The sequence below is a fragment of the Heterodontus francisci genome, chromosome 20, assembly GCF_036365525.1.
Source record: "Heterodontus francisci isolate sHetFra1 chromosome 20, sHetFra1.hap1, whole genome shotgun sequence".
NCBI lineage: Eukaryota > Metazoa > Chordata > Chondrichthyes > Heterodontiformes > Heterodontidae > Heterodontus > Heterodontus francisci.
In genome coordinates, this window is record NC_090390.1 from 70,539,497 (window position 1) to 70,566,566 (window position 27,070).

Genomic DNA, 27,070 nt, shown 5'->3' on the forward strand with positions numbered 1-27,070 from the left:
TTTGTAAATGCAACAATACAAAACTATTGTAGGAGATGAACATGATTATTTAACTGCTTGTAAAAAGGCTAGATTATTTTAAATGTAATGTCTCCATTTTAATGATTTATCTGGTTAACTTCATTCACACTTGGCGTGTCAGCTGTGGCTGACATTGCACTCCCTCCTTTCTCAGTCTCCAGGTTTAAGTCCCACTCCAGGACTTGAGCACAAAAGTCAAGGCTGACATTCCTTTAGAAATAATATTTACTGAACCCCTTTTGGAAGACCTTATTGAATCTGCTTCCACAGCCCTTTCAGGCAACAACAATAACTTATATTTATATAGCTCCTTTAACGTAACAAAACATCCCAAGGCACTTCACAGGAGCATTATAAAACAATGCGGCGCAGTGGTTAGCACCGCAGCCTCACAGCTCCAGGGACCCGGGTTCGATTCTGGGTACTGCCTGTGTGGAGTTTGCAAGTTCTCCCTGTGTCTGCGTGGGTTTCCTCCGGGTGCTCCGGTTTCCTCCCACATGCCAAAGACTTGCAGGTTGATAGGTTAATTGGCCATTATAAATTGCCCCTAGTATAGGTAGGTGGTAGGGAAATATATAGGGACAGGTGGGGATGTGATAGGGATATGGGATTAGTGTAGGATTAGTATAAATGGGTGGTTGATGGTCGGCACAGACTCGGTGGGCCGAAGGGCCTGTTTCAGTGCTGTATCTCTAAAACTAAAAAAAAACTAAAACAAAAATATGACACCGAGCCACAAAAGGAGATATTAGGGCAGATGATCAAAAGATGTAAGTTTTAAGGTGTGTCTTAAAGGAGGAAAGAGAGGTGCAGGGAGGGTCTTCCAGAGATTGGGCCCTAGGCAACTGAAGGTGCAGCCGCCAATGGTGGAGTGATTAAAATCAGGGATACTCAAGAGGCCAGAATTAGAGGAGCACAGATACCTTGGAGGGTTGTGGGACTGCAGGAGATTACAGAGATAGGGAGGGGCGAGGCCCTGGAGGGATTTGAAAACAAGGATGAGAATTTTAAAATCAAGACATTGCTTATCAGGAAACCAAGGAGCACAGGGGTGACAGGGGAATGGGACTTGGTGCAAGTTAAGACGTGGGCAGTAGAGTTTTTGATGACCTCAAGTTTTCGGAGTGCAGAATGTGGGACACCAGCCAGGAAAGCATTGGAATAGTCAAGTCTAGAAGTAACAAAAGCATGAATGAGGTTTCACCGGCAGATGAGCTGTGTGGGTTGGGTGGGGTGGGGGTGGAAGTTGGGTGATGTTACTGATGTGGAAATGGGTGGTCATAGTGATGACATGAAGATGAGGTCAGAAGCTTATTTCGGGGTCAAATGTGATGCTAAGGTTGCGAACAGACTGACTTAATCGCAGACTGTTGCCAGGGAGAGGGATGGAGTCAGTAGCTAGGGAACGGAGTTTGGAGTGGGGACCAGAAATAATGGCTTCAGTCTTCCCAATTTTAACTGGAGAAAACTTCTAGTCATCCAGTACTGGATGTCGGATAAGGAGCCTTAAAAGTTAACACCAGTGGAAGAGTCGAGAGAAGTGGTGGTGAGGTAGAGCTGGGTGTTGTCAGCATACATGTGAAAACTAATGCTATGCTTTTGTATGATGTTGCCAAGCGGCAGCGTGTAGATTAGAAATAGGAAGGTGCCAGAGGTAATGGTGTGGGAGCAGGAAGAGAAACCATTGCAAGTGTTCTCTGGCTACCATTAGATAGATAAGAATGGAACCAGATGAGTGCCGGTCCCATCCAGCTGGATGACATTGGAGAGACATGGAGGAGGATGGTGTGGTCAACCATGTTGAAGGCTGCAGACAGGTCGAGAAGGACGAGGAGGGAAGGTCAGTCTCAACGGGGTTTGCTGAACCTTCAGGATGAAGATGGAGATAACAACTGATTAAAAAAACTCTTCACCCAACAACTCCCCCATCCCAGTTCCTTTGCCAGTTGTTTCTATATATATATTTTTTTATATATATATATATATATAACATTAGACATACACAGGAAAAGATGCCAATGTGACAGACAGTAAGCAATCCATTCTGTGTTCTTCAGCACGACCACAGACCCAGAGACTCGCCGTTCAAGAGTGGCCGGAGGAGGTTGGATGATTGACAGCGCAGCTAACCAATCACAGGAACATACCCCAGACCCATTGGCCAAGATTGCCGGAGCGTTGTCCAGTCAGCAGCGGCGGTGGGCGGGCCCTGAGGAGCTGGGTTCCTATTTCTAAAGAGATAATTGCGTGGTTAGGATCAGAAAGAAGAGAAATGGCGCTGGAGATTTTGGATGAAATTTGCAGGATTTAAAGGGTGTTACTGGGCGTGTAGAAGCTCGCAGGTTCTCTCGCTGTAAAGTTTTGTTAGAAGAGGTGTATTTTGTTGCATTACTTGTGTTGCATTGATGTGCAGGAGGGCTGGGAGGATTTCCACTTAAGGGGCATCGTTGAAGAATTCAAGAACGGGAAGGGGGTGGGGGGAAAGGAGGAATAAAAGCAAATCCCTGTAAATAAGAAATGGAAACTTTCGGGTCAATAGACAACCAGGTTCAATTGGAGAATCACAGCAGCCCAGTGGATTATTTGCACCAGAGGTACGCCAGTACTTATGAAAACACTTTCAACTCGTGGAATGATTACTTGGGGCTGAGCACACTGGTGAGCAAAGCTGTCAGCGAGGCGGGCAAGAGCGGATTGCACCCGGGCAGCGAGCTGAAGCTGCAGTCCAGGGCGCCCTACCTCGCCCGCTCTCTGGAGCTGGGGCTCTGCTCGCACCACGATGCGCTGCTGGGCTCCGATTTGGAAGGGAGGTTCGCCGAGTTCAGCCCCTTCTCGGGCTACTCGGCGGGCGGCGAGCAGCAGCAGCAGCAACAGCGCCCGGACCGCGATCAGGCCGGCTGGAAGCGAGTGGATGTGATTATGATGGACAACAAGAGCCACCTGCAACTGCCTCACTCGGCGCACTATCAGCAGCAGCCGCAGCCTCCCGCTCAGCAGCGAGCCGCCAGAAGCAAGGCAGAGCTCCAGATCTGCGTCTTCTGCAGGAACAACAACGAGTCCGTCACCCTGTACACCACCCACATCCTGAAGGGCCCCGATGGCAGAGTTTTGTGCCCAATCTTGAGGCGGTACACTTGCCCTTTGTGCGGTGCCAATGGAGACAACGCGCACACCATCAAATACTGCCCACTCTCCAAGCTTCAGCCCAGTTTGCCAAAACTGAAGACCAGAAACTGCGTTAGTAAGAGGGTCCGCTAACAAAAAAAAAACCTGACCAAGCAAGGCAAAGTGAGCCCAATTAACGTCCAGTGGAGTAATAATATCTGGACATTTATTGAGACTATATTTTGAGTCTGGGAATAAACGTTTTATAGTGACTGAATGTACACTCTTTGTCTAAATTTGTTTACAATCTAATGTTTCTGGTGGAATATCTAGACCAGAAATCTACCTCAGTTATATAAATATATAGTTTATGGAAATAAGAGAACGCCATAATCAATTTTTTTTTTGTTTTCAAATCTGCTATGTGCATTTCGTTTCGAAAAATTTAAGGTAACTTTAACGGTGATATATTGTAGAAGATGTATTTTGATTCTTTTTCTCTTTTGAATGTAATGTTTGCTACTTTTTAAAAAGTGAAATGTAAAACAGATCTAAAGATTACTAATGAGTTAACAGTACGGAGAGCCAATAAATTTTCACGTTTTAGCAGCTCCTTTTGTGTGTTTTTTGTTTTCAATGAACCATGTTGGGAAGAGGCAGTCAGCACTCAGTCCCTGAGCGCCTTCCTGTGGCCAACAGTTGAGTCGCTGACCATACTGAGACCTGGTTAATAGTTTTGTGAATCCTTGATAAAATGTAGCCACCTATGGTTGATCTCATTGGTGTAGCCCAACTTCGCTTGAATTCCCAATAGCGAACGTCTGCTTGGTATTTCCAAATACCAGACCCGCAACTGACATTTTAAACTGCCTTGCTATCTAATAAGATAAAGGAACGTATTGTACCTTGCCTGGCTATAGGCAACGGCTGTACTGGTGATTTAGAGATCACCACCGGTTGTGAATTTAAAAACCATGCTGTGAATTACTGCTCAAGTCACTTAAATTTAAAATGATAAAGTGCATTCTACTGAAGGTTAATAATTAATGTTTTCTGGAGAAGGGCTATATTGTCCAAATTTTTTTTGTAAGTTGGGAGCACAGGATGGTTGTTGGTACGATTTAAATAGAAAGACTTGCATTTATATAGCACCTTCCGTGACCATTGGGCATCTCAAAGCGCTTTACAACCACGGAAGTACTTTTGAAGTGTAGTTGCTGTTGTAATGTAGGAAACAAAGCAGCTAATTTGCACACAGTAAGCTCCCACAAACAGCAATGTGATAATGACCAACTAATCTGTTCTTGTGATTTTGAAAAAGGGATAAATGTTGGCCAAGATAACTCCCTGCTCTTCTTCGAAATAGTGCCATTGGATCTTTTACATCCACCTGAAGCGGCAGACAGGGCCTCAGTTTAACACCTCATCTGAAAGACGACACCTCCAACGGTGCAGTACTCCCTCGATGTTGGCCTTGATTTTTGTGCTCAGGCCCTGCACTGGGACTTAAACCCAAAACCTTGAGATTCAGAGACAAGAGTGCTACCCACTGAGCCATAGTATACCATAAGGATGGGTATCCACCACTGTTTCTAATTGACACAAATGAGCTGGATTCAGAAACTGAAAAAGTCAAATTTGCAGAAATCAACTAGGAGTTGCAACAGGTTTGGAAGAGGCAGCTCAGATAAAATAAATTGGACAGAGTATGTAAGAGGCCGTCTAGCAGTTGAAATATAAGGCAATCAAATGTGATGTACAGAGGAAGGAAAAACAGGTAAGGTATGACTTTGGGATCTTGTTGATGCATGAATTAGGATAGAATGAATGGCTTTCCTTATCCATAACTATCTTGTGAGGAGCTGAATTTTTGAAATAATTCCACTGTTCAGCAACAACTAACATGTCTGGGATTATGCTGCATTTTTCATTTCCAATTCTTTAACTTACATGGCTCAATGCTAGCATTCACATCAAATCAAAAGGTTGTGGGTTTAAACCCTACCGAAGATGTTGAGATAATTTATGCAGATACATCAGTGAAGCACTGAGGAGGTGCTACATTATTAGAAGTGCTGTTTTTTAGATAAATTAAACTGAGGGCCCTTGTACACGTTGTGAAAGGTCTTGTGACAATATTGGAAGAGTGCAGTATTTATCCTGCCAATATTTATGCCTAATCAACATCACTTAAGCAGATTAACTAACTGGTCATTTATTTCATTGCGGGATTTTTTTTCCTATGTAACAATGACTATAGTCCATGTAACTACAGTCCTGTGACTATACTCCAAAAACAATTAGTTGGCTGTGGGATGTCCTGAGAACATTAATGATATATAATGTCAGTTCTTTTGTTCCTTTTCCAAAGACTATCAAAAGCAGCAACAGCCTTGTATGTACCTGGATGACTTCGGAACAAAGTCACATAGCTCCCTGCAAGCCTTTGTAGAACAATGGACACCACAGAATATAGTGTATTTTATTGATAATGAAAATAATGTCATATCATTGTATGTGAATTTAGCTTGTTTGAAGCAGTTATGTTAGTAGTGCTGCTCTGTGTGGACACTTATTGGGAATTGGTTGTTTTGGTTAATTGGGGAGTGTGAAAATTGGAAAAACAGAGAAGTTATGTTAAACCTGTATCGCACCTTAGTTCAACCGCACTTAAAGAACACGATGCACAGCTCTGGTCTCCATATTATAAACAGGATATAGAGGCATTGGAGAAAGTGCAAAAAAGTTCACAGGGATGATAACAGAACTGAGCGGGTATACTTAGCAGGATATTCTGAACAGGCTGGGGCTCTTTTCTCTAGAAAGAGAAGACTGAGGGGTGACCAGATAGAGATCATTTAAGATTTGAAAGAATTTAATAGGGTAGATATAGAGAAAGTGTTTCCATTTATGGGTCAGAGCCGAACTGTGGGCCATGAATATAAGATAGCCATTCATAAATTCAAGAGAGTAGTAAGAATATGGAAGTTGCTACCACATGGAGTAGTTGAGGTGAAAAGCATTGATGCATTTAAGGGGAAGCTGAATAAGCAAATGACAATTATGAAGAGCAGCGAGGGGAGGCAAGTGAAGCATAAACACTTGCATGGACCAGTTGGAGCAAGTGACCTGTTTATTTGCTGTAGACTCTAGGTAACTATGAATTTTCATTACATTCTAGTTAAATTTTGTGAGGATGAATGACTGGAGTAAGGGAATGGTTCTCTCTCATCCTTGTTGACTTTCTTTTCCTGCTTCCAATTCCTGCAATTTTGAATTTTCAAATGTCAGAGCTTATTTTACTTTTTCCGAAAAACATTGAGTCTTATTGGCATTTGCTATATATCAGTCTAAGAGCGAAGTCCAAAGTACGGAAAGTCCTCATCAGGGAACTCCTCTTTGCTGACGATGCTGCTTTAACATCTCACACTGAAGAGTGCCTGCAGAGTCTCATCGACAGGTTTGCGGCTGCCTGCAATGAATTTGGCCTAACCATCAGCCTCAAGAAAACGAACATCATGGGGCAGGACGTCAGAAATGCTCCATCCATCAATATTGGCGACCACGCTCTGGAAGTGGTTCAAGAGTTCACCTACCTAGGCTCAACTATCACCAGTAACCTGTCTCTAGATGCAGAAATCAACAAGCGCATGGGTAAGGCTTCCACTGCTATGTCCAGACTGGCCAAGAGAGTGTGGGAAAATGGCGCACTGACACGGAACACAAAAGTCCGAGTGTATCAGGCCTGTGTCCTCAGTACCTTGCTCTATGGCAGCGAGGCCTGGACAATGTATGCCAGCCAAGAGCGACATTTCAATTAATTCCATCTTCGCTGCCTCCGGAGAATACTTGGTATCAGGTGGCAGGACCGTATCTCCAACACAGAAGTCCTCGAGGTGGCCAACATCCCAGGCTTGTACACACTACTGAGTCAGCGGCGCTTGAGATGGCTTGGCCATGTGAGCCGCATGGAAGATGGCAGGATCCCCAAAGACACATTGTACAGCGAGCTCGCCACTGGTATCAGACCCACCGGCCGTCCACGTCTCTGCTTTAAAGACGTCTGCAAACGCGACATGAAATCCTGTGACGTTGATCACAAGTCGTGGGAGTCAGTTGCCAGCGTTCGCCAGAGCTAGCGGGCAGCCATAAAGACAGGGCTAAAATGTGGCGAGTCAAAGAGACTTAGTAGTTGGCAGGAAAAAAGACAGAGGCGCAAGGGGAGAGCCAACTGTGCAATAGCCCCGACAAACAAATTTCTCTGCAGCACCTGTGGAAGAGCCTGTCACTCTAGAATTGGCCTTTATAGCCACTCCAGGCGCTGCTTCACAAACCACTGACCACCTCCAGGCACGTATCCATTGTCTCTCGAGATAAGGAGGCCCAAAAGAAAAAGTAGTTGGAAGAATTTTCCTGCAGTATACATAGAATGAATTTGTGTGAAACTAGAACACAGTACCCAAACAGTCTTGAAAATGAAGGAAGCTTTTAGGAACAATAAACTTTTTGCAAGGTTTTCTCAAGACACTATGCATTTATGACTGATTATCCAGGCTATATAGCCTTAACCATCTGATGTTTAGTTCCTAAATATGGCAACAATATGAAGAATTCAACAGTTAGTGCAAAGAGTTTTAATATTTTTTGTCATACAGTCACATGATTAGCAATAACTTTGAGATCTGAGTTTGAATGAAGCCAAGGCCAATGAAATAGAAGTTAATTCACTGCATGGGAGTATAATGTAAAATGAATTCAGGCAGTCTCAACCCATTACCTGATAGGCATGTTCACATCAGTTTGTGGTTTTTTTTCATTGAGGCCACAAGGAATTTTGTTGTGAAAGAGGGAAATATGAACTGATGCGGTAGAAAGCAGTCTATTGTTGGGATTGGCATATATTATTTGAGTAGAGAGAACTTAACTCTGCCCAGCCTATTGGATTTTTAATTGAGTTCTTGGGATATGGGTGTCACTGGCAAGGCTGGCATTTGTCTAACCCTACTTACCCTTGAGAAGGTGGTGGGCCACCTTCTTAGACTGGTGCCATTTATATGGTGAAGGTACTCTCACAGTGCTGTTAGGTATGAAGTTCCAGAATATTGAACCGGAGGCAATTAAGCAATGGCAATATATGTCCAAGCCAGGATGGTGTGAGAGTTGGAGGGGATCCTGGAGGTGATGGTGGTTTTAGGGAAGTCAGATCCTCATACATACTCACCACAGAATATACAGCTTCTAACCAGCTCTAGTAGCCACATCACCATCCAGGATAAAGCACCTGTCGGCATCCATCATCTTAAACATTCATTCACTCCACTACCAGCATGTGACTGCAGTGTGTCCATCTATATGATGCACTGCAGCAATTTACCAAGGGTTCAACAGTGCAGCCCAAACCCAAAACCTCTATCACCTAGGACAAAGACATGAGGCTCAATGGTACACCATCACCTCTAAGTCACATCATTCTGACTTGGAAATATATTAACATTCCTCCATCACTGGGTCAAAATTCTGTAATTCCCTCTCACATGGACTGCAGTGGTTCAAGAAGGTGGTTCATCACTACCTTCTCAAGGGAAATTTGGGATGGGCAATAAATACTACAATGCCAACATTACATGAATGACTAAATAAAATACTGTTTATGCACATCTGGTCAATGGTGACCTCCAGGATTTTGATGGTAGGGGGAAGTCAGATCGTAACACCGTTGAATGTCACAGGGAGCTGGTTAGGCTCTCTCTTCTTGATGGCTTGTACAGCATAAATGTTACTTGTCACATCAGCTGTCTAAGATATTGTCCAGATATTCCTGGCTGCACACATGAATTGCTTCATTGAGGAATTTAAAAAAAATAGAGCAAGACACTTATGCAATTGTCAGCAAACAGCCCACCTAACCTTTTGAATGAGGGTAGGTAGGTCATTACAGAGACAGCTGAAAATAATTAGGCCAAGGATAATGCCCTGAGGAATTCCTGCAGCATTGTCCCAGGGCTGTTGTGTTTGGCCTCAGACAACTATGTTCCTTTATGGACTCCAGCCACTTGTGTTTTTAAACCTGATCCCCATTAACTTTAGTTTTACTCAGACTCCTTAATATCAAGGGCAGTTATTCTCACCTCACCTTTGGAATTCAGCTCGTATCCACATTTGGACCACGACTGAAATGAGGTCTAAAACTGAATGATCTTAATCAGAACCCAAATTGAGCATTGGTGAGCTCTTAGCAGCTGCTGCAAGTCCAGTTTAGCAGTTTCTTTTTTCAGGTCTCAGTGCAGTCAGTGGTGCACTGCCAAATTACTCTGGGATGGGTATGGGGAAGCCTCACACTTAGGTTACCTTTTGCATCCATAACCTGTTTATTCCAAGTAATTTTCAAACATGGAAAATTACTGATTCATCAGGTAAGGGTAGGAGGTGATAATCAGGTTTCACTGCACATGGTCCTTCTTGCTTTATCCAGATTCCTTTTAGCAGTTTCATACAACTATGTAGGCCACTTCAACAACATGGTATGGAATTAGTCATAAAGGCCAGATTAGGCAATGACCACAGATAATTTCCCCTCAAAAACAGTGAACTGGTTACAGCAATCGGATAGCTTCATGATCCCTTTTCCTGATACCAGCTTTTTAATTTCCAGAATTTTAAAAATTTCTAATTCTCAAACTGACAATTTGATTGAATTTACATTCTCTGCATTAATTGTCCAGTAACATGACTGTTCTAAACACAACTTGGTAACGTTTGATAAAGATGGAATCCAAACCTCATAACACAAAACATCTACTTGCTACTTCAGAAAATGGAAATATTACTTTTACAATTTCCTTTTAAGAACTATTTAATACTTTAAAAGTAGCCTTTGTTCTAGATTTACCAGAAACATTTAAAACTAAAATTTGTATAGCTTCCATTTATTCCAGCATCTCTGCTCCCTCTACTGGAGCACAGAACGATAATGCAATATTGCTTTCAATTGTACAGAAATTGTTTCTTCTAATATAATCCCTTTTCACTGCTTCTGTTGTAGGGTTGATCTTAGAGTTTCTTGGGCCAGCACAAAACAGCCAAAAGGATAAAGAGGGGAAAAAAGGATTAATCTACATGCACTACTTATAATACCATTGCTGGTTATAATATCTACTGTATATCTAATTTGAACTAAAGTTCACTTTATATGTGTAAATAAGAGGAAGTGTCAATTTTGGGTTATTTCTCTACTACCTGTGACAAATGTCTCATCCTGTAGTTGACTCTTCTCCACAAGAAAACAGCCAAGGTTGGAAACTTGGGGAAATGGGTGATATTAGCTAAGATAATCGCATGCATAAGTTCATGGAATAATGAAATTCCAAATATCAAAATTTGGATAACTAAATTCCTGGAGAACTAGGAACCAGTTCACACAAACTGCTTACATTAGGAAGATATAGCAGACACGGGCAAAGGACAGTTTATACATTTCACAGCATTTTGAAACTTAGGAAGATTAGCAATAGCTCAGGCACTTTAGTTACAAGTACAATGAGATAGTGAAACTTCCTTTTGCTACCAGTTTTAAATGAGGATATTCTACATAGTCTGTGGAAACAAAATGCAGCAGCAGTTTAAAATAACTATTTGAATGTGAGTGTGCGCATGCCAGTAAACTGTTATGAAAACTCTGAAATGATCTGATGGGATTAGTTTATTTCCATCACTAAACAGTTCTCTAGGAATTTAGTTATCCAAATTTTGATATTTGGAATTTCATTATTCCATGAACTTATGCATGCGATTATCTTAACTAATATCACCCATTTCCCCAAGTTTCCAATCTTGGCTGTTTTCTTGTGGAGAAGAGTCAACTACAGAACGAGACATCTGTCACAGGTAGTAGAGAAATAACCCAAAATGAGTCACCTCAGCTGTTCTTGAGCATATCTCAGTGGTTGGTTACATATAGTGGTAGCTGCAGAGTCTTCTCAGCAACAGAGGGGAACAAAGTGAGTGTTATGACACATTCACTTGCAATATTTAGGTAATTTTTCAAATGAATAAAAACACAGCTAATCACTGAAGTTCTTTTATTTGACCATTTCTTTTCTGGAACAGACTTATCAGTATAATTGTATGCAACACAATTACTACAGACAGATTTGATGAGGAAAACCTTTATTCTAAAGATGGGAAGAAAATTAGGTCTGAATCAAGTTAATAATCCAAATGAGAAAAAGAGGGTAGCAAACCTGACCAAAAATATTCCAAACTGCAAAGGTTTAAATAATGAGTATGTGACTTTAAAAATACGCTCACACAATAATCCACAATGTATTATTTGTAAAGGTAGCAGACATACTGGCAACACATGTACCAAATAGTTGGATAATAAAAGCCTTTATCGTGTCTACATCATACAGCAAGGCTACTTTATCCAAATTAGCTGATAAGATTTGAAAAGACAGATTGGTGTGCATTTCCCCTTCACATTACAGATGCACTAGATGCTAATTGTATTCCGATTGCTATCAAAATTGCCATAGCTTATTTAGTAAAACTGGGTAATCTTGAAAGTTCAAGATAGGCAACTGTCATGTTTAGACCATCAAGTGAAATGTTGACATAGTAAAGACAAGGCTTTGACATGCAACAGTTGTTTCATTTAGCAGGCTTCTATTATTTTAGCTGCATGATCGGCTTGTATTAAATTTGCTGTACTAAAATAGGTACATGCGTACAGTTTAGCAAATGTCAAGTTTACTGGTTAGTTTCAAAAATTTTAAGAGTTTGCCATGACGTTACTGTAATTCAGATTCAAAAGAAATCAGCTAGTTGGTCGTGGTAAATTGGGCATGAAAGTAATTTTAGCGGCGAACAGTAGTCCAGCCTTCTTCATCAATTACATGTTTGATGCGACGAGGCGTTTCTTTGTCCTTGTCAGTTCTCCAGCCTGATTTTTCTTGGTCACTGTCCATGAGTGGTGGACCTTTTAGTGGAGTATCCTGTACCTCTTGGTTACCCTGGCATTCACCTTTTCGATCCTCACCACCACGCCGCCATACACCTGTAAACCAATTCAATTATAGTCCGATGATTTGAGAACAAGACTTAGAAATTAAATTACTATGAATTAAAGTTTTTAATTGCATCACAAACTCAATAACTGCCCTCCCCAAAAAAGTGTAAGGTTATTTCTAAAAAAAAAAACACACCCATTAAACACTACACTCACCACCCCCACCAACGAAAAGGAGGTTCTTACACTTCAATTTCAACAGTAATTATAGAATATTTGCTTTCCTAATGCTAAATGCCTCAACACCACAATCATAATCCTGGGCAGAATTCAAGCAAAAGCTTATTCAAATGGACAATCCCTCTAATCCAACTTCTGATCTTCTCCGGTGCCACAACCTTTCTTCCTCTATTTAATAGATGCTATTGGCAGTGCTCCTTGAAGCAGCTTCTTTTCCCTTCTGAGCTGCAGATACACTACCCCACAGGGTTTTCTTCCTCATACGAAGAAAATCAAAACTCATTGCAGTCTCCTACAAAGACTTGTTTTGGACCTCAATAGTAGAGTACACCTTGTTTGTTTCAGTTATTACTGCTTCACACAATGTTCAGGCTTTTTAAACTCAAATTTAGTACTACTCCTGCTTCACCCAGTTATTGGTTTCCCTCTCAGTAACCTTAGTAGGGTACTGCACTGAGCCTTGGTACTTCACGTTGGTTTCTGAAAAAATAAAAACCAGTTTTCTCTCCATGAATTTTAATGATTAAAATTGTGTGGGAAAGGCATCTTGCACAATTTGCTTCCGACACAGTTTATGCCAGAAGTGTCTGCTGACAGGACATTTAATGGCCTGCACAGAACATTCTAATGACATTGACTGAAGGTCCAGCCCAGAGACACTCAGTCACACATGGACATTCAAAGTAACTTTGCACACAGTGTAAATATGGGGTAGTTATTATACAGTTCAACATCAGTGAAAACCAGATTTTTCAACAATTCACTCATGCAATGTGGGTGTCACTGCCATTTATTGCCCATCCACAACTGCCTTCGAGAAAATGGTGGTGAGCTGCCTTCTTGAACCACTGTAATCCATGTGGTGTAGATACACCCACAGTGCTGTTAGACAGGGAGTTGCAGAATTCTGACCTAGCAACAATGAAGGATTAGTCCCTAGTCAGGATGGCGTGTGGCTTGGTGGTGCTCCCACGCGTCTGCTGCCCTTATTTTTCTAAGTGGTAGAGGTTTCAAGTTTGGAAGATGCTGACGAAAGAGTCTTGACGAGTTCCTTCAGTGCATTTTGTAGATGGTACACACTACTGCCACTGTGCGCCAATGGTGGAGGGAGTGAATGTTTAATGTGGTAAATTGGGTGCCGATCAGGTGGACTCCTTTGTCCTGAATCGTATCGAACTACTTGTGTGTTGCTGGAGCTATACTCATCCAGACAAGTAAAGTATATTACATCCTGACTTGTGCCTTGTAGGTGGTGGATATGCTTTGGTGAGTCAAATGGTGAGTTTCTCGCCACAGAATTCACAGCTTTTGACTTGGTCTTATAGTCACAGTATTTACATGGCTAGTCCAGTTAAGTTTCTGGTTAATGGTAAACCCCAGGACATTGATGGTGGAACATTCAGCCATGGTATTGTTGTGTTAAATCTCAAAGGGAGCTGGTTAGACCATCAATTGTTGGAGATGGTCATAGCCTGGCATGAATGCTACTTGCTACTTAACAGCCCAAGCCTGAATGTTGTGCAGGTCTTGAAGCAGTTCATGCTCACATGTAGCATTATCTAAAGGAGTTGTGAATGGTACTGAACACTGTGCAGTGAACATCCCCACGACCTTATGAAGCGGGGTTTTGGGGGTCATTGATGAAGCAGCAGAATATGTTTGGGTCTAGGATACTGAACTTTCAGGAAAAAAATCACAAATGCATCACTATCTTAAGCTGGTTATAAATCTCCATAAAAGACCAAAAATATGACTAGTCTTTAGGCCTCACTTTACAGTGATGTTATTTCACTCATTTTTCCAGTTATATGCACTAGTTATATAACAACATTTTACATCACAGGTGGTCATTTGACCCATCATGTCTGTGCTGGCTCTCAAAGAGCTACTCAGAGCTTATGACCGACAACCCAAAGCTAGGCGTTATAGAAGATAATGCAGATGCTGGAAATCAAAAACAGAAAATGCTGGACATACTCAGGTCAGGCGGCAACTGTGGGGACAGAAACAGGTAACTTTTTAGGTCTATGACCAATCGTCAGAACTTTGAATCTGATACGTCACTGAATTGAAACATTAACTCAGTCCCTCTCTTCACAGATGCTGACAGACCTGCTAGGCATTACAGGATTTCCCAAGCCAGGAGGAAGTACTTGGTCAGTCTTCAATGTATTTGGCAACAAACTTGCTGAAATCAAGAACTTGCATTGAAAATCATGAGCACAAAACTGAGACTGTAACTTTTTTTGCCTAACTTTTTGCTGCAGAAGGTATAAGTATACACATCCATTACCACTGGAGCATTAATTCTTAATTTTTAAAAATAAAACTCCAAGGCAAATCTGCCTTTCACTACAGTTCAAGAACAATTGAGGTGGCAAATTGGATGTTCACTTTGCATGGCTAACATTTTCATGGTTATGGATTTTACAGCGCGACCAAGAAATCCTAGTAAGAGCATCCTCAAAGAAAATGCTGAGAAATAGGCTATTTTTTTTTCTTGAAATGCATTCTAAGAATAGAGTATTATTTCAGCAACATAAACCTGCTTTTTTACCATCATCTCTATCACTTTTAACAGGCGTAGCACGACGCTCCTGCTCATCTTTACGACCCTTCACGTCTCGACGTTCACGGAGGTCTCTACGATCTCGATCACCATCCCGGTCATCACGCCGTGGAGCTTCTCTCCAGCTACTAGTCTCTTCAGAACCACCACGTCTCCAAGGGCCATCCTCTTTGTCTCTGTGTAAAGAAGAAAGCCATTACTCATGTTCATAAAATACAAACAGCTAGAAATACACATTAATTCCATATAAATGCTACCCGAGTATTTGGACTTCTACTTTTTATCTTTCCTGTATAGATTTTTTGCTCCCTCTTTTGTCCCACCCAACCAAATATGCAATATAGTCCCAGGAAACTGTCATTTTTTCCTGCACCTAGCTAGCATCTTACATCAGCCTTGGCATCTGGGTGAAGAGCTTGATAAACTATTGCCACTTGTTTGTAACATCTTGCACTATAGCGATCTGTGAATGAAACTTGCTAAAGATCAATTCCACAAACACCTTCGGAATTCTGAACAGCAAAAAGTTGAAATTTGCAAACAAACAGCTCTCTCCACAGCTTAGCAACGTTAACCGAGTAGAGCCATACAGATACTCAACCCGCACAGATTTAATCTCCTGCCTGTGCAAAGTATTCTCAACTGGAACAGCAGCAAAGATGCTATAATTTAACCCCAAACCTTCATGGTGAAGGTCAGAGATCCCAGTCCTGTTTGCTATCTATCTAGAAGCATGCTTGTGTAAAGGGGGACAAGAGCAAGACCAGGCCTTTCTGCCTATACAGAACAATAGCCTGCCAACATTCACTGTCAAAGCTCTTACATAAATTATGGCTACTTGGACACAGTACCAGAGGGTGTTTATCTGTACTCTAGCAAGGAGGTAACTATTTTAGAAAAGGGGAGAAAACTTGGAAGGAAAAAAAAAAGGTACATCTCTACTAGAATATTTAATTGTATTGTCTAGTTGCAATATTTTTAGCCAGGATTTTAAGTTTTGAGATGGGATTAGAGATGAATGGCAGCAATCAGAATACACAAAACTTTACCAAGCAGTTAGGATGGGACAATTACTTCATTCTTATTTTTATGGAAAAAAACAATGTAAAAGGAAACCCCAAGGTACTCAATATTTAAATGAAAGCAATAACACACTTAGTAGAACTGCCATTATTAAATTATCTGTAAAATAAAAGGCAGTTTGTTCATAATCCTTGATCTACAAACCTAAGTGCCATACGGCGATCAAGATCTCGATCCAAATCACGATCCCTGTTATCTTCTGAAGACCTGGTGTCTCTGGGTGGGGCCCAACTTTCTTCACGTGCTTTTTCCCTTTCTCTCCATCCACCACCTTAGATACAAAGGAAAGAAATAAGGATTTTTTTTTTTTTTTTTAATTCTTACTTGTACACTGCCATTATTATGGGGTTCTGTTTATAACAGTTTAAAAATTCAAGCAACGTGTACTGATTACTATCCGAGTTAGTCAAAGTATTCCTAATTTAGTAAAATTGTTAAACTCATTGTAAATTTGTTTTTAAGTTATATTTTAACATATACATGAGAATTGTTTTACCGATTCCCTTTTCAAAGAATTCCCTATATAACACAATCAGCACAAGGACTGCGATGGTTCAAGGAGTAGACCTCCCCACACCTCCACAACACAAATAGGAATGGACAATCCAGCGAAAACCTCAAAACGCTGAATGCTGGACAGTTTTTACATCCAACAATATACTTCAAAATGTACAATAATTCAATTGCCTCAGTTAAGCAAGACCATGTTCAAAAATGTTAAAAGATTTCTTGTACCAGGTTTATCAAGTGGTCTCCATGGGCCAGGTCTTGAATCCTCCACTTGCCGAGTCCCCCGCTCATCATCACGGCGGTGTGCTCTGTCATCATCCCGCCAAGATCCCCTTTCATCATCACCTCTTCTGAACAGCGGACCACGATCATCATCTCCTCTTCTGAACAATGGCTCCCTATCATCGTCCCGTCGAATTCTGTCCTCCCCACGACGGAATGCAGGCCTATCATCATCAAAACCACGACTTTCCCCACGACGCCACTCCCTAAATGTAGAGAAATGAACACAGGCCACAAAACTATGAAAAGATTTCATAACTATATTGTCCTGCAAAAGGCTACTGTTGGACTTTGGTATGGAAGGTATAACTTCAAAGTTTGCAGATGACAAGTAGTGATCAGCAAGGACAGCAACAGACTTCAGGAGAACACAGCCAAAGCAGACATGAGAAAAAGAAGTTTCATGCAGAGAAATGTGAACTGATACATTTTGGAAGGAAAAAAAATGAGATGCAGTACATTTTAAATGGTATGTTAAAGTGAGTGCAAGATCAGGGAGAACTGGGGGTTCACACAAATCTTTGAAGCTGGCAGAACAAGTTGATGCATTTTTTTTTAAAAAAAGCATTGGGGTCCACAGCTTTGAGAGTTACAAGCTAGCCAGGAAGGATCTAAAGGGAGAGCTAAGAAGAGCGAGGAGAGGACACGAGAAGTCATTGGCGGATAGGATCAAGGAAAACCCTAAGGCTTTCTATAGGTATATCAGGAATAAAAGAATGACTAGAGTTAGATTAGGGCCAATCAAGGATAGTAGTGGGAAGTTGTGTGTGGAATCAGAGGAGATAGGGGAAGCGTTAAATGAATATTTTTCGTCAGTATTTACAGTAGAGAAAGAAAATGTTGTCGAGGAGAATACTGAGATACAGACTACTAGGCTAGATGGGATTGAGGTTCACAAGGAGGAGGTGTTATCTATTTTCACACTTTCCAAAATTGCTAAGTCCCCTGGGCCAGATGGGATTTATCCTAGGATTCTCTGGGAAGCCAGGGAGGAGATTGCAGAGCCTTTGACCTTGATCTTCATGTCGTCATTGTCGACAGGAATAGTGCCGGAAGACTGGAGGATAGCAAATGTTGTCCCCTTGTTCAAGAAGGGGAGTAGAGACAGCCCTGGTAATTATGGACCTGTGAGCCTTACTTCGGTTGTGGGTAAAATGTTGGAAAAGGTTATAAGAGATAGGATTTATAATCATCTTGAAAAGAATAAGTTCATTAGAGATAGTGAGCACGGTTTTGTGAAGGGTAGGTCGTGCCTCACAAACCTTATTGAGTTTTTTTGAGAAGGTGCCCAAACAGGTGGATGAGGGTAAAGCCGTGGATGTGGTGTATATGGATTTCAGTAAGGCGTTTGATAAGGTTCCCCACGGTAGGCTATTGCAGAAAATACGGACGTATGGGATTGAAGGTGATTTAGTGCTTTGGATCAGAAAGTGGCTAGCTGAAAGAAGACAGAGGGTGGTGGTTGATGGCAAATGTTCATCCTGGAGTTTAGTTACTAGTGGTGTACCACAAGGATCTGTTTTGGGGCCACTGCTGTTTGTCATTTTTATAAACGACCTGGATGAGGGTGTAGAAGGGTGGGTTAGTAAATTTGCGGATGACACGAAGGTCGGTGGAGTTGTGGATAGTGCCGAAGGATGTTGTAGGGTACAGACGGACATAGATAGGCTGCAGAGCTGGGCTGAGAGATGGCAAATGGAGTTTAATGCGGAAAAGTGTGAGGTGATTCACTGTGGAAGGAGTAACAGGAATGCAGAGTACTGGGCTAATGGGAAGATTCTTGGTAGTGTAGATGAGCAGAGAGATCTTGGTGTCCAGGTACATAAATCCCTGAAAGTTGCCACCCAGGTTAATAGGGCTGTTAAGAAGGTATATGGTGTGTTAGCTTTTATTAGTAGGGGGATCGAGTTTCGGAGCCACGAGGTCATGCTGCAGCTGTACAAAACTCTGGTGCGGCCGCACCTGGAGTATTGCGTGCAGTTCTGGTCACCGCATTTTAGGAAGGATGTGGAAGCTTTGGAAAGGGTGCAGAGGAGATTTACTAGGATGTTGCCTGGTATGGAGGGAAGGTCTTACGAGGAAAGGCTGAGGGACTTGAGGTTGTTTTCGTTAGAGAGGAGGAGGAGGAGTGACTTAATAGAGACATACAAGATAATCAGAGGGTTAGATAGGGTTGATAGTGAGAGTCTTTTTCCTCGGATGGTGATGGCAAACACGAGGGGACATAGCTTTAAGTTGAGGGGTGATAGATATAGGACAGATGTCAGAGGTAGTTTCTTTCCTCAGAGAGTAGTAGGGGCGTGGAACGCCCTGCCTGCAACAGTAGTAGACTCACCAACTTTAAGGGCATTTAAGTGGTCATTGGATAGACATATGGATGAAAATGGAATAGTGTAGGTCAGATGGTTTCACAGGTCGGCGCAACATCGAGGGCCGAAGGGCCTGTACTGCGCTGTAATGTTCTATGTAAAAAAAAGGTAGTAAATGTAAACCTTTATAAATCACTGGTTAGACCTCAACTAGAGTACTGTGTTCAATTCCAGGCACCACACTTTAGAAAAGATGTCATGGCCATTGTGTGTGTTTGGGGGGGGCGGGGGGGAGAGAGAGAGAAGAGAAAGGAGGGAGGGGTGAGGGTGCAGAGATTATTTACCAAATTGGTACCAGGGTTGAGAAAATTCAGTTATGCGCAGATACTAGAGAATCTGGGGGGATTGTTGTTCTTGGAGCAAAAAGTTAAGGGGAGATTTAAAAATCGATGTGTTCAAAAAAATGTGGGACTCAGACAGAGAAGATAAGGAGAAACTGTTTCCACTAGCAGGAGTCAGTAACAAGAGGATAAAAATTTAAGGTAATTGGCAGAAAGGGTGATTTTTTTTATTTTATAAGTAAACATTTAAGTTAGTTAATAGTCTAATAGAGGCATTGCAGAACATTTCAGTCCTGTGGATTGCACATTTGTTTAGTGTAGGAACTTCAGGACATTTCTTGTGTCCTGAACAATCACGTGCTGGAAGTGTTGTCAGCTGGAGAAGATCAAGCAGCAGCTGGCATCACTGCGGCGCATCTGGGAGGCTGGGAGTTCTGTGGATAGCACGTTTCTGGAGGAGGTCACCTCACTGCTTTAAAGTGCACAGGCAGAGTGAATGCTGACCAGAGAGTCAAGGAGGGCCAGGCAGTTAGTGCAGGAGTCCCACGAGCATGGAGCAGTTGAAATTTAACACAAAGCAATACAAAATGATACATTTTTGGTATGAAGAACAAAGGGAAGCATTATAAATTAAAGGACACAATTCTAAAGAGGTGCAGAAGGAACAGAGAACTGGGGTATATATGCATAAATTGTTGAAGGTTGCAGGGCAGGTTAAAAAAAGCTGTTAATCAGGCAAACAAGATCCTAGGCTTCACAAAAGAGGCAGAGTACCAAAGCAATGCAGTACCTTTATAAAACATTCGTTTGGCCTCAAGTGGAGTATTGTGTCCAATTCTGGGCACCACTTTAGGAAGGATGGAAAGGTTTTTATGAAGTTGCAGGAAAGATACAGAAAACGTTCTAGGGGATGAGGGACTTCAGTCACATGGACAGATTGGAGAAGTTGGGGTTGTTCCCGTTAAGAGACAGATGAAAGGAGATGTATAGAGGCGTTCACAATCATGGGGGTCTCGACAAGAGTAACGAGAGCGTGAAACTGCTCCCATCAGCAGGAGGGTCGAGAACCAGATTTAAGTGATTGGCAAAAGAACTAACAGCGACATGGAGGAAATTTTTTTTTAGGCACCGAGTGGTTAAGATCTGGAATATACTGCCTGAAAGGGTGGTGGAGGCAGATTTAACCGTGGCTTTCAAAAGGGAAAAGCACTTGAAGGGGAAAAAAAAATTGCAGAGATTAGGGCTAGCTAAATTGCTTTGCGTTGGCACAACTTTGACAGGCTGAATGGCCTCTTTCTGTGCTATAACCATTCTACAAACTCAGCAAGGTTATGATCTGAAAGGTTCATGGATGCAGTTTCAATAGTAACTTAAAAAGGAAGCTAATATACTTAAAAAGGAAAATTTTATAAGGCTAAAAGGAAAAAGGAGGAGGAGTGGGACTGATTGCATCAATCTTCCAAAGAGCCAGCATAGGCACATTGGGCCGAATGGCCTGCTTCGGTGTTGTATGATTTTATGATCACTAATTTAGTTTAGCTGCTATTTTATTATAACTACATACGCATCAGTTCCACCACGTCTCCACTCGGAGTCCCTATCTATAATACGGGAATCCCTCCAGCCATCTCGATCTGAGTCTCTGTCACTCCAGCGCTGTGATTCCTGCCAAGAAAAATAAATTCAAATATGCAACCATCAAGACTGATAAATATAAGCTTTTCCTTTTAAAAACAATGTTACTGTTTTCTTCATAATTCACATTCAAGTTCAATGCGACTGCAATTTTTCAGTAGAATGAATCCTATTGTATATAAACACTAACTTAAAGCAAGTTCAAATCTAACTTATCAATTCTTCTAGGAACAAACTTCTAGTTTTTAAAATTCTGGGTCAATCTACCAGAGACCCAAACTGATCGAATGATTAATGTAGTAAAGCTTCCACCAGCTGGGAAAAAGGGAAAGGGCGATACTTTTTAAAAGAGTTACACAGCTTGCAATAAGATCAGACTACAGAAAATTAATCTATCCAAGTAGCATAGACAATTCATCTAAAAGCCCCTGACAAAATAAACACAAGAGGCAACACTCAATAATTAAAATTAATTATGCTGGAGAAAATCTTCTCAAATATCAACTATCATGGTAATCTTCCCTAATCTTCAAGCGAACCATTCTGGATGGACTAGTACAAATTAGTTGTAATAAAATATTCAATGCAATAAACACATCATCTTTCACCCTTAAAATTTACCCTTTAATGATTTCACTAAGAATAGTTTGCATGTTTGATACCAAAATGCCATAGAAAAATTTCACTTGACAATTAGCTTTAGTGCTGCATGTGACACTTCTGCTGTGGTTATCTTAGTTCCTCACCGCAAATTACTCCCATCCACTAGCTATAGAAATGGCTTACTACAATCATGCTTCTAGACTCCTTTCCTCAGTTCAAGTGGACGACAGTACAAAAGACTTTACTGAAATTTCAGTAATGATAATGCTATAGCCTTTAACTCTTCATGACACCGATGGTAAAAATAACCTCTTCAGTCTCTGGTCATGAAACTTTTACTTCTGAACTCAAAGCAGTAGATCCCATCAAAACAATGTATTCCTAGTAAGGTGATGCATCACCTTCCTGCTGAATTCCTTGATGCACCACTGCATAAAAGCAAGGCGCTCATTCAAAACTGCAGAAAACAGACATAGCCCCACCTTGATCCATTTGAATTCCACCTTTTGCTGCTATATCACTGAGTGGCAATCACAACCATCAAGCAATTCTATGCTCTAAACATTTAGAGCATAGCAGTGAACAAATTGCAAGGTAACAAAAAAGTCGTTACCTTTCTGCGAAACTGGTCTTCAGTAGATTTCCTTTCTTCTTCTTTACGACGCTCTCGTTCTTCAATCTCCAACTCTCGCTGGCGTCGTTTCTTCTCAGTTTCTTCCAATTTCCTTAGTTTTTCCTGGTATTCACGCTCCTCCGCTTCCCGTTTCTCACGCTCACTGCGTTCCCTCTCTTCACGCTCTACACCAAGAAACTCCAAAATAAGAATCCCTGGTTTGCAAACAATTCACATGTTTGTCTTGTCGTGAACATATTGCAACTAGATATTCAAACCTTTCTTAAGCTTTTCTTCCTCCAATCTCTGAGCTTCTTCCTCTTTTTGGATGTAGTAGATCTTGCGTCTTTCCTCTTTACGTTGTTTTGTACGCTCCTCTAAACGCATCTTCCGTTCTTCGTTGAGCCTCTCTTGGAAATTCTTCAGTTTTTCCTATAATCAGAACAAACCAAAATGCAACTGAAGAAAAATAGCAACCTTTACCTAGGTCTGATGTATTGAAGTGATTTAAACAACTTGGTACTGTAGTAATATTTATATGGACAAACTACTGATCTTATGAAAACAGCAAAAAAAAAAAAGTGCTTCTCATGAGTGATTTCTGAAGTTAGGTGGCCTAGAATATCTTCAAGCTAAAACAACTATTATTAACAAGTTATTTAATAAATTGCAGACCTCGTAAACAGTACGTCGTGAAGCCATAAGCTTGGTTAGGAACAGGTCTTGATCCTCCATCATTCTTGACATTCGATTCTTATGCTCCAGTGCCTTCTCACGCTCTACTTTCATATTAGTGATCTGTAAATAAAGTACTTTACAATCTTCAACTACACACAGACAGATGCAACTTAACTCTATTGCTAAATCAAAGAGTGACAACTCAAGTTACATCAAACAGAGAGCAAACACTGAAGCAGGAATCAAGAGAACAACGACTGAATAGATGTACACATATCACCCACCCTTTCTTCCTCTTGAAGTTCCCACAATTCCATATCTTTTATTCGCTGTTCCTCAAAAGCTTTTTTCAGCAAAGGTATTTCTTCCAATCGTTTGGCTCTTTCGTAAAAGTCAATCTGTACAAAGCAGAAACAAACAGTAAGGAGAGCTGCCAGTTCTCATTTTTAGAAATGTCAGTATTATACATTAGCAGAAACTCACAAAACATTTGCGGTCAAATTCATACATTTATTGCAACAGTACTTCCTTAAATAGTCTTGCACCAAAGACTTAAACAAAATCAAGACTTCTCGTTCTGGAAAAGCTACATAAGCTGTCCATGTGTAAAAACAGGCCTAGGAATACAAATGCAAATTTTGTCAAGAGTCTGGCCTTGTGACTTATTTACAGTTATAGACTATGAAAGTCGACTTGGGAACTACTTTCTCCCGAGTTGAAAAGACAAGCTGCATCTGATGGGCTCAATATTACTTGATTTATTTCCAATACAATATTTCCTTCAATCCTGCCTGTTATCAATCATCGAAGAAAACAGCTTATTAATTACCAATCATGTTCCATAAGAAGTCCTGTTTAGGATTCAAGTTTGGCAGCAACATTATAACTGCTCCTTCCTTGAGTCTAAGTTGGTATAGTGGCATGCTCATTGGAGTTAGACTGTGTAGAAACTCTGCAGGGTATAGATTCATCATCTTCATCTATAGAATCAATGTTGATGTATTCTTTTTAGTCAGCTGACAGTTTTTCTGAAACTTCTCCATTCAAATCTAGATGAAACTTCATTTTTAGCACAAGAAATAGCTTTCAAATAATAAGTTGTATCAAATAATTGTCCCTGCCATTTTGTCACACTTAACCAATTCATCATCTCATCCACCCCTTCCATGTCACCCCTTTCCATCCTTCCCATGCTATCCCCAACCCTTCCGAAAACACACTCTCCAACCAAGGTAAACTTTGTTGTTGGGCTCTTTACCTTCCACTGTTTTTGTTCTGCAACCACCTGTGCCCCACCCCCAACCTCACCAATGTTGGTAGACGCACATGCATCACACGATCCTGTCCTGTGTGCCCCATATGCCAGGCACTGCCCACCAAGCCAAGCCCTTTAAACTAACCAATCAAAACAGCTGGACAGATAAAAATTGTATTACAGATTCTAGAGAAACTGAGAAGGATTTTAAATCTTGTGCAATGTACATTTTACATAGCTGAGAATACATTACCTTGAACTGACCAAATTTAAAGCAACGTGCACTTAGATTGATGTTTCATTACTATGCTCCTAATCAGCGTCATGGCTGATTTTAATAACCAAGTTACTTCTTCCAGGTGTATGATGCTTTAAAGTTGGCAGAAATTTAATACATGCTACATGCAGCTAACAGTTTTTAATCTGTTATAAGAACAATCTACTAGATTCAGATTATTTTGATTAAGAGTACAAACTAATACAATACAAATATAAGCACAAGGAAATGAAGAATGAACCTTTCTAGGTATGATTAGATTAGATTAGAGATACAGCACTGAAACAGGCCCTTCGGCCCACCGAGTCTGTGCCGACCATCAACCACCCACTTTATACTAATCCTACACTAATCCCATATTCCTACCAAACATCCCCACCTGTCCCTATATTTCCCTACCACCTACCTATACTAGTGACAATTTATAATGGCCAATTTACCTACCAACCTGCAAGTCTTTTGGCTTTGGGAGGAAACCGGAGCACCCGGAGAAAACCCACGCAGACACAGGGAGAACTTGCAAACTCCACACAGGCAGTACCCAGAATCGAACCCGGGTCCCTGGAGCTGTGAGGCTGCAGTGCTAACCACTGCGCCACTGTGCCGCCCACAAGTCTATGTGAGACTATTTTCTCACCAACAATCTTCTGAAAATTATGGGTAAAATATAGTTCTTTAGTTTATTCCTCCCAGAATGTCATTAACGGTCTGCAATTTTAATTTATTACCTCAATGGCTATCCAGTCTCCACAGGCTAAAAATCAAATGGTCATCTGCCAATGGCACTTAAAACAGCCACTACTAGCTTTACTGACCTGCTCTTCGTCTCTCCCTCCAAAATAGGAAAGCACTTAGCCTGAACTGTGTTCCACAATAATTTAATTAACCATATGGAAAATTACAGATGCAGCCCCAAGTTTTACTATGTCATGCTACAATGCAGTGAAATACCAAAACACCATCCTCAACCACTGAAATGCACTCTTACTAGCATTGCCATTGTTAGATCACAAAGACTCTATCACAAAGCCAACTTGTCCCTATGGCTCCTTACTAATCATGTTAGTTTAGTTATCACATCAGTACCAACACTCCTCCTTCAAATCCTTATCAGTTAGATGTCAACATTTTCTTTTATCATGATTGTGGTTCATCGAATAATCCATCTGCTCACCTTCTTTTCCTGATTTTTCAGACGCTCTTGGAGTTCCTTCTTTTCTTTCTCCAGCTGTTCAACCTGCTTTGCCATGATAAAATCTGGATCCAGTTCTTCGAGGTCCTGTGAAAAATTGTGGATCATATTCAGATATTGTGCACCAAACTATACAAAACAAAATTTAAGTTACTACACATAGCTATAAACACCTTCTAGTAATCTATATGGCTTTAGTTTGTACAAAAATAATTTTTCACTTTACTAGGTGGTTCAGATTCTTGCCCACAACCCCATTACAGCTAGTTCTCATCTCAACAAAGCAATGGAGTAGGGAAAATAAAGTTACAAAATGTAGTTACAGACCAAAGTGGGAGCACGAAGATATATTACCTACCAAACCTCCTGTATGACACACGAGTGCAGGGATCTGAAGAAACAGGTTGCATTAGGTTTTGGGAGGAAAATTAACTTATAGGATTAAAATTAGCAAGTGTAGACTAGGGACTTTAGGTTTTGGATAAAGTCTTTATGGTTCAAGTTGCTAGCTGCAATTCTTGCTTTCTTCCGAAACTTAATATCACAGGACAAAAGGGCTATTGAATGTGACCTAATAAAGAGGCCTTTAAAATTATGAAAGGTTTTGATAGAGTAGACAAGTATCCCCACTTGTTCGGAAGAGTAAAACTAGAGGCTATCAATATAAAGACATTTACCACGAAATCAAAATAGAGAATTCAGAAGAAACTTCTTTACACAGAGTAGTGAGAACGTAGAACTCACTACTTCAGGGGATCGCTGAAGCAAATAGAGGGTTATGCTGATAGTTAGACAAGGAAGGATGGGAGGCTGTTCAAGCGGAGCCAAATGGCCTGTTTCCCTGTTGTAAATTTAATGTAATATTGTTTGTCCACCAAAAGAGAAAGAATTTTACAGACAGGGACTAAGGAAAAAAATATTTGGAGGTAAAAATATGCAGGACTGTATCTTGCCTCAATGTCGATATCTTTAAATGCCTTGGCTCCCAGTTCAGTTTTTTTGATCTGCTCCAGACGTTCGCGCACATGTTTCCGTTTGATGTTTTCATGCTCCTGCATAAGACGTTCTTTTTCTCTCTCCTGTGCCTCTTGACGTAAACGCTCTTCTTCAGCTTTGCGAACTTTCTGAAGCTCTGCCTCTCGCAATTCCATTTCTTCTTTCTCCCGTTGAACATTCAGGCTTTCCAAGCGTTCCTTTCTCTCCTCAATAGTCTGACGACGGGCAAGGATACGCTGGTGTTCCTTCCTGGCATTCTTCAAATAAGCGCTGACAGCCTGCTGGTGCTGCTCTTCCTTCTCATTCTAAAACAATAAATACAGGAAACATGGAGAAGAAAACCTTAAATTCATA

At 41.1% G+C, this 27,070-nt stretch overlaps 2 protein-coding genes across 2 annotated transcripts in view; one reads left to right on the forward strand and one right to left on the reverse strand.

Moving 5' to 3' along the window:
* Positions 1-2,269: 2,269 nt before the first annotated feature.
* LOC137380965 (nanos homolog 1-like) lies at positions 2,270-3,735 on the forward strand. Its single transcript, XM_068053383.1, has one exon. The coding sequence runs from the start codon at positions 2,539-2,541 to the stop codon at positions 3,277-3,279; it is 741 nt and encodes a 246-aa protein (XP_067909484.1). The 5' UTR covers positions 2,270-2,538; the 3' UTR covers positions 3,280-3,735.
* Positions 3,736-11,275: 7,540 nt separating this feature from the next.
* Positions 11,276-27,070, reverse strand: part of eif3s10 (eukaryotic translation initiation factor 3, subunit 10 (theta)) — a 46,158-nt gene continuing 30,363 nt past the window's right edge. Inside the window, exons 12-22 of the mRNA XM_068052994.1 lie at positions 26,674-27,021; positions 25,703-25,807; positions 23,281-23,394; positions 22,994-23,116; positions 22,597-22,750; positions 22,319-22,503; positions 21,032-21,132; positions 16,761-17,023; positions 16,170-16,296; positions 14,931-15,118; positions 11,276-12,181 (exon numbers count right to left, since the gene is read on the reverse strand). Of these exons, the coding sequence (XP_067909095.1) occupies positions 11,982-12,181; positions 14,931-15,118; positions 16,170-16,296; positions 16,761-17,023; positions 21,032-21,132; positions 22,319-22,503; positions 22,597-22,750; positions 22,994-23,116; positions 23,281-23,394; positions 25,703-25,807; positions 26,674-27,021 (1,908 nt within the window). The 3' untranslated portion in view covers positions 11,276-11,981. The remainder of the gene's footprint in view (positions 12,182-14,930; positions 15,119-16,169; positions 16,297-16,760; positions 17,024-21,031; positions 21,133-22,318; positions 22,504-22,596; positions 22,751-22,993; positions 23,117-23,280; positions 23,395-25,702; positions 25,808-26,673; positions 27,022-27,070) is intronic.

Excerpts from the sequence above, each read along its gene's own strand:
- LOC137380965 (XM_068053383.1), top strand. The coding sequence starts at position 2,539 with ATGGAAACTTTCGGGTCAATAGACAACCAGGTTCAATTGGAGAATCAC.